General features: G+C 56.8%; 1 protein-coding gene across 1 annotated transcript in view; it reads right to left on the reverse strand.

Annotated features, from left to right (window-relative positions):
* ABCF2 (ATP binding cassette subfamily F member 2) overlaps positions 1–7,846 on the reverse strand; it is a 28,687-nt gene extending 20,841 nt beyond the window's left edge. Inside the window, 7 exon segments of the mRNA XM_088465589.1 lie at positions 4,484–4,579; positions 4,656–4,827; positions 4,903–5,085; positions 5,307–5,519; positions 6,883–6,916; positions 6,918–7,055; positions 7,746–7,846. Of these exon segments, the coding sequence (XP_088321715.1) occupies positions 4,484–4,579; positions 4,656–4,827; positions 4,903–5,085; positions 5,307–5,519; positions 6,883–6,916; positions 6,918–7,022 (803 nt within the window). The 5' untranslated portion in view covers positions 7,023–7,055; positions 7,746–7,846.
* Between the last annotated feature and the right edge of the window lie 242 nt (positions 7,847–8,088).

Consider the following 8,088-nt stretch of genomic DNA (forward strand, 5'->3'; position numbering starts at 1 on the left):
CACCAGACTTGCACCTGCGTCTCTTGTCCTTGACCCGTAAACGGGCAACTTGTGATTGTGACGGGAGGCCATCAAGTCCAGCTCCGGCAGCCCCCACCTGTCCACGAGTAGCTGAAACACCTCTGGGTGAAGCGACCATTCCCCGGGATGCACGTCGTGACGGCTGAGGAAGTCCGCCTCCCAATTGAGGACTCCGGGGATGAAGACCGCCGAGATCACTGGAATGTGACCCTCCGCCCAAGACAGGATACGAGACACCTCCGACATCGCTGCCTGACTGCGAGTTCCGCCTTGGTGATTGATATACGCCACCGTGGTGGCGTTGTCGGACTGCACCTGTACCGCCCTTCCGTGAAGAGCGGGGCCGGACGACTGCAGGGCCTTGTATACTGCCCGCAGTTCCAGGATGTTGATGGGGAGAAGTGCTTCTTCCGCTGACCAACGACCCTGAAGCGACAAAGAGCCGGTCACTGCCCCCCAACCCCGGAGACTGGCATCCGTCGTGAGCAGGACCCAGTCCGGGACCCAAAATGGGCGCCCCTCGACCAGATGAGCTGTCTGAAGCCACCAAGCCAAAGATAGCCGAACGTCCGGAGACAACACCAGCACCTGAGAGCGGATCCGGTGAGGTAACCCGTTCCATTCTGATAGAATCAGCCCCTGCAGGGGCCGGGAATGGAACTGGGCAAATTCCACCATGTCGAATGTCGACACCATGGACCCCAGAACTCTCATAGCCGAATGGACCGACAGGCGGCAACGGCTCAGGCAACTGCGTATCCGCAGCTGTAGTGAGGCGACCTTCTCCGGAGTCAGGAAGATCCTTTGCTGACGCGAATCCAGCAGGGCTCCCAAATGAACCATCCGCTGTGATGGAATCAGGGAGGACTTTTTCCAATTTATCAACCACCCGTGTGCTTGCAGGCAAGCGATCGTCAGGTGGAGATGTTGAAGCAGTACCTCCGGGGAGCTCGCCAGCAACAGGAGGTCGTCCAGGTACGGCAGCAGCCGTACATTCTGGTTCCGAAGATGTGCGGCCATGACCGCCATAATCTTCGTGAACACCCTCGGTGCCGTGGAGAGACCAAAGGGTAGCGCCCGGAACTGATAGTGGTGTTGAAGGATAGCGAACCTCAGATACCGCTGGTGTGAAGATGCTATCGGAACATGGAGGTAGGCGTCCTGGATGTCCAGGGACACCATGTAATCCCCCGGTTCCATCGCCAGAATGATGGAACGTAACGTTTCCATCCTGAACTTGGGAACTCTGAGGAATTTGTTCAGAGACTTCAAGTTGAGGATAGGGCGATGAGAACCATTGGGTTTCTGCACCAGAAACAGAGACGAATAATACCCCGTCCCTCGTTGTGATAGAGGAACGGGAACAATGACCCCTGCTTTCAGCAAGGACTCTATAGCCTCCTGAACCTGTAACGCCTTGGTCTTGTCCTGAGAAGGACTTGTGCAGAAAAACTGGTGGGGTGGTCTGTGCCGAAAAGACAGGGCGTACGCCTGGGAGACCACTTCTCGCACCCAGGCATCCGTGGTGGTATTGTGCCAGCACTGGGCAAATAGAAGAAGTCGGCCTCCCACTCTGAGGTCCCCCAGAGGGAGGCCCGTCCCATCAGGCCGCAGGTTTATCTTCCTGCTTGGAAGAAGGGCGCCGAGCACTCCAGGCTTGCTTCTTGGGTTTAGAGGCCGTCTTACTCGCAGACTGTCTCGGGAAGGACTGACCTTTCGCCTTACCCTGAACCCGAAAGGAACGAAAAGCCGAACTCCGAACCTTAGCAGGCAGTGCCGCCGAAGGGAGGAAGGCCGACTTGGATTTAGCCAGGGTGTCCACTATTTTGTCCAAGTCCGGACCAAATAGTAATTCCCCATTGAAAGGTAAGGCCTCCAGACCTTTCTTTGAATCAGAGTCCGCTCTCCAGGACCGCAACCATAAGGATCGGCGGGCAGACACCGCTGCAGCCGATACCCGCGAGGTCAGCAGACTAGCATCTAAAGAAGCTTCTCCAATGTAAGAAGCGGCGTCCCTCATTTGTCCCAACAACGCCCGCTGGACATCCGGAGCGTCGTCCGGGAAGGTATCTTCCAATGCATTGGCCCACCCCTCAATGGCCTTGGCCACCCAGGAAATGGCCATGGACGGTCGGGCCACCGCCCCGGAGAGGGAGTAAATAGACTTTAAGCAAGTCTCAACTTTCCTGTCCGTGGGATCCTTCAGCGAGGATATCGACGGTAATGGTAAGGTGGCGCCCCGAGTTAAACGGGTGACATGGGAATCCACCGCCGGTGGAGTTTCCCATTTTTTACAATGTGCCTCAGGGAAGGGGTAATTAGAAGCCAACCGCTTCTGAGGAAGGAATCTCTTACTGGGCGCCTGCCAAGCTACCGCCATATGATCCGTCAACTGATCAGACAGGGGAAACACCGCAGAAGCCACCTTAGTTTTTTTGAAACTAGGAAACTTCGACCTAGGAACCGGTGCCTCATCCTCTATAAGAAGAATAGCTCGCACCGCCCTAACTAGTGCTCGCACATTAATGGACGACTTGGTATCCATTTCCTGGACCGAGGCGTCCGAGTCAGTGTCATCAGGGACCTCCCCATCATCTGAGGAACCCTCTGAGTCCGATACCTGAGCAGCCCGTGTCATGAGTGGGCGTTTAGAAATCCTAGAAGGCATGTCAGTCTGCAACATTGACTGAAAAGCCGAGGAAGCGGCCGCCAAATTTTGCACGGAGTTGGAGAGCACATCCACCCATGGTGGAGGCGTCGCCATAGGGGCCTGAAAAGGTACCACAGGCTGCTGCGGCACAGGGGAAGCCTGTATATACATAGGCAACCCCGCATAGGGACCAACTGATTGAGACCCAGGAGGACTCCGCAATAACTGCGGGACACCCGGGGAATGGGGGATGGTCGGCTGGGGCACCGCCCTAGTAGGGAGAGCAGTCGGGACCGACAGACGGTCCGCAATAGACACCAGCACTTGAGAAAACATCGCCCACGGTGGTTCCTGCGCCAGAGAAGGTCTGGATGGGCCAGGAGCCACCTGGCATCGACTACACAGGCCATCCTGTGACAAATCCTCCCTATCTACTCCTGCAGAACAGCGTCCGCAGGAGGCCAACACCGGAGCCACTGAGCGCTCAACCTCCTCGTCTGACATGACAGAATATATTATATATCTGGCACCAGGGTAGAAGTAAAACGCACTCACCGGTGTGCTGAACAACAGCCCACAATATGGCACTGAGTAGCACACAACTGTATGTGACGGACCTCACAAATACGTGATCTATATAAGTGAGGTCAGTAGAAACGCCCCTCCCCCACACACCTGCAGGGCTTGTAGGAGAAGTAAAGGGATAGGTATAAGCTGACAGTAAGCGGAAAATAAGCACAGACAGGCAGCACTAGCAAAAAGTCACATACCATGCAGGAAGATATACTCACTGCACCTTTACACTACAATCAACCTGCCCAGATTCAGTGTCTGGGAGGGCTATAGTGCTGTGTACGCTGTCCTTAATCAGGGGAGAGGTACACAGGGGGACCGGTCCGCGTGCTCCCTGAGATCTGCGCTGCCACTGGGAAAATGGCCGCTGGAGACCTCAGAGGAGGAGTGGCCGAGGAATCTGCAGCTCAGCGACGCCAGACTGCGTGCTGAAAGGCGCGCTGAGCTGAGGGGAGGAGCCGCTGACAGGGAAGGCTTCCTCCCCTGGCTGGCCATTAACCCCAGGGATGCTGGCTTCCCGCTTGCCGGTTATCCCTGGTGGTCTAGTGGTCCCACGGGTTATGGGGGGGGGCCCGCCGCCACTGCCAGCAGCCTCCGGTCTGTCCCCAGGACCGGAGGCTAAAGGACTGCATTTAAGGTATTCCGCGCGCCGCTGCTAGCCAGCGACGCGCGGCTTACCTGAATCCCCGGCGACTCCGGCAGCAGTCCTGGGAGGTAGACAGAGTCCGGCTAGTACGGACTCTGCCCTCCCGCCGCGATCCCCAGATCAGTACTGGCGTCGCGGCGCCAGTCGGGGATCAGAGCGGCAGCGTGGGCGTCTGTACAGACAGCCCTTCGCTGCCGTCTGTAGTAAAAATAGATTAAAAATAAATAAAATTTAACTTAAAATAAAAGCTTTTGGGGGCTGCTCCTGCAGCCCCCCTGCGCGGTGACCGACTCCGGCCGGGCACCAGCTTACACTGGGGTGCCTGTGGCTCGGGGGCGGGGTATAGAGGAGGACCCAAGTGCATCCTGGGAGCTAAAAGCTTAACTGTGTGGTGCCCATGGATCCTGTTCCAGCTATAACCCCAAGGTCAACCCTGTGGACCCCCTATGGACCCTGAAGTAGAAAAGTGTAATAACGGTGCTGTGACGTCACCAATCAGTAAACGGCTAGAAAGCGCAGTGAGTCCCCTGTATAAGCCGCGGGGAGCGGCTCAGGCGGATCACGTTACAGAAAGGACACGTATGGTTACTAACGATTTGAGTTCTTCCTCCAGCCAGACACAGGCCTCCAGGTCCAGGTGATTCGTCGGCTCATCGAGAAGTAACATGAAGGGGCGGATGAAGAGGGCTCTGAAGAAGGGAGGACAGAACACGAGTGACACAATGCTTGCATGGTATAACAGCGGCAGAAGTAAGAGACCAGTACCTGGCAAGGGCCACCCGCATCCGCCAGCCTCCACTGAAATCCTTCAGCTTCTTCCGCTGCATGGCTGGGGTGAAGCCGAGGCCATGCAGGATCCGAGATGCCCGCACCTCAGCCTTGGCAGCATCCAGTTCTTCCAGCCGTTCGTAGAGCTCCAGTAGCTTCTCGCACTCAGCTGGTGAGAAACGCGCAGGGTCAGAACATGAAGGTCGGGGAACAGAAAGGCATTTCTAATGGAGATACCTCCTACCGTCTACATGCGCCAGCCGCTCAGCCTCCTTCTCCAGCATGGTCCGCTCCGTGTCCACCTCCATCACACAATGCAGAGCAGTCTTGTCACTGGGGGGCATCTCCCGTGTCAGGTGATATATATCGATGTGTTCTGGTATCGGCACCTCACGGCCGCCCACCGCTGACAGCAGCATCGATTTTCCTGGGGAGGAGGAGAGGGGCAGTGATGAGATTATATGGTTTGTGACGAGATGGGCACAATGCGGCAGAGGGTCATTGTCTCCAGTAGTAGGAGGGTATCACTGCCAGCACCAAGCTCCTGCTCCTCAGACACTTTACTTGCTGGGCAGCATTCAGCTGCTGGCTTCCCTAAACCTTTCCTGAGCACTAACTATGGAGCTAACACAGGAACATGGTTCTCACCAGTGCCATTGAGCCCGATCAGCCCGTATCTTCTGCCGGAATTCAGCTCCAATGTGGTGTCACTCAGCAGCTCCTGCCCGTGGAAAGTCAGGGACATATTGATGATGTGGACATCGGTACTATTCGGGTGTGAGGCAAGAACACCAGTAACTGCCCGGGCAGCGGCCTTCCGAAGCTCAAACTCCTCCACCTGAGGAGCCTCATCATATCCATCTGGGAAGAGAACGTTGATATAAGCAGCAGCCAGCAGGATTCCAAGTGTGCAGTATCGCTCATTGAGAGAACTAACATAGGCACACAATACCCCCCTGTACAGGTCCCAGCTGCTCTAACCCAACCTGCACCACCCACAGGACCTACAGAGGAGCATCCGGAAGTATCGCTCATTGAGAGAACCCACATAGGAGCACAGTACCCCCATGTACAGGTCCCAGCTGCTGTAACCCAACCTGCACCACCCACAGGACCTACAGAGGAGCATCGGGAAGTATCGCTCATTGTGAGAACTAACATAGGCACACAGTACCCCCATGTACAGGTCCCAGCTGCTCTAACCCAACCTGCACCACCCACAGGATCTACAGAGGAGCATCCGGAAGTATCCCTCATTGAGAGAAGCCGCATAGGAGCACAGTACCCCCATGTACAGGTCCCAGCTGCTCTAACCCAACCTGCACCACCCACAGGATCTACAGAGGAGCATCCGGAAGTATCCCTCATTGAGAGAAGCCGCATAGGAGCACAGTACCCCCATGTACAGGTCCCAGCTGCTCTAACCCAACCTGCACCACCCACAGGACCTACAGAGGAGCATCCGGAAGTATCGCTCATTGAGAGAGACCGCATAGGCACACAATACCCCCATGTACAGGTCCCAGCTGCTCTAACCAAACCTTCACCACACACAGGACCTACAGAGGAGTATCCGGAAGTATCGCTCATTGAGAGAAGCCGCATAGGAGCACAGTACCCCCATGTACAGGTCCCAGCTGCTCTAACCCAACCTGCACCACCCACAGGACCTACAGAGGAGCATCCGGAAGTATCGCTCATTGAGAGAAGCCGCATAGGAGCACAGTACCCCATGTACAGGTCCCAGCTGCTCTAACCCAACCTGCACCACCCACAGGACCTACAGAGGAGCATCCGGAAGTATCGCTCATTGAGAGAGACCGCATAGGCACACAATACCCCCATGTACAGGTCCCAGCTGCTCTAACCCAACCTGCACCACCCACAGGACCTACAGAGGAGCATCGGGAAGTATCGCCGAGTAGTGACCAGGTCCAAGGTAAGAGGCGTAAACAGGTTGTGTAGATTCTATATAGATAGAGGAGAGAGTTCTAGCGATCAGGGTTCGGTGCAGCAACATAAAGATGCTCAGAGCACAGGTGCATCACAAACTCACCGCTGCCTACGGGGACAATACACCACCCCCCCGCCACCTGTCTCCAGATCACATCAAGCGCTCCATACAGGGTCTCCTGCCTCTCACCACTCTGGTGGAGGAGTGCGCCGACGCCATTTAGAAGTGCCCGCCACTGTCACTGTATGGGGCAAGCAAGAGGACACTCACCGGCAGCCAGGGTGCCATTGGACGGCTGCACATCTGGCCTCCTCTGGGACGCACTCTCCATTCTCCTTCTTGGGCCTCTGACGAGCTTTTGCCGCTTCCTTCTTCTTAGCTGCCTTCTTCTTTGCCAGGTCAGAGGGCATGTCTGCGGTGCCGGGGTCAGATGATAGAACAACCTGCAGATGGCATACAGAGACCACTGCTCATACCGGGAGCAACCACCTGACTCAGAGGTCAGAGGTCACTCTGCCCCCCCCTCATACACGTCACCCGTTACACTCTGACCCACCCTCATACACGTCACCCGTTACACTCTGCCCCCCCATACACGTCACCCGTTACTCTGCCCCCCCCATACACGTCACCCGTTACTCTGCCCCCCCCATACGTCACCCGTTACTCTGCCCCCCCATACGTCACCCCGTTACACCTCTGCCCCCCCCATACACGTCACCCGTTACACTCTGCCCCCCCCCCTCATACACGTCACCCGTTACACTCTGCCCCCCCATACACGTCACCCGTTACACTCTGCCCCCCCCTCATACACGTCACCCGTTACACTCTGCCCCCCCCCTCATACACGTCACCCGTTACACTCTGCCCCCCCATACACGTCACCCGTTACACTCTGCCCCCCCATACACACGTCACCCGTTACACTCTGCCCCCCCATACACGTCACCCGTTACTCTGCCCCCCCCCCATAGCTCACCCCAATACCCGTCACCCACCCTACTCTCCCCCAATACCCGTCACCCACCCTACTCCCCCCCCCCAATACATGTCACCCACCCTACTCTCCCCCCGTATCCGTCCCTTCCCCCGCACCCGGCCTCAGTCGGTCCCTGCTGCCGGTTTCTCACCTCTCTCTCCCGGCGTCTGCCTCACACTATCCCCCACGTGCCGCCGGCTCTCTGACCAATCAGCGTCCTCCTTACTTCAGAGCCAGCGCAGTAGGCGCTCTGCATTCTGGGAGCTGTAGTTTTATTTTCCTTCTCACTAATCAGGATAACTGTGACGTCACTACAACTCCCAGCACCCACCGCGACTGTAAGGCTAAGTACGTCATGGCTGTGGCGGGAGTGTGTGCATCCAGAATATTGTCCCTCTCACTGTCACTCACACCAGTCCCAGCCCCCCTCTCCCAGTGTCACACCAGTCCCAGCCCCCCTCTCCCAGTGTCACACCAATCCCAGCCCCCCTCTC

The sequence above is a fragment of the Taudactylus pleione genome, unplaced genomic scaffold (assembly GCF_031769625.1).
Source record: "Taudactylus pleione unplaced genomic scaffold, aTauple2 ptg002015l, whole genome shotgun sequence".
Classification (NCBI taxonomy): Eukaryota; Metazoa; Chordata; class Amphibia; order Anura; family Myobatrachidae; genus Taudactylus; species Taudactylus pleione.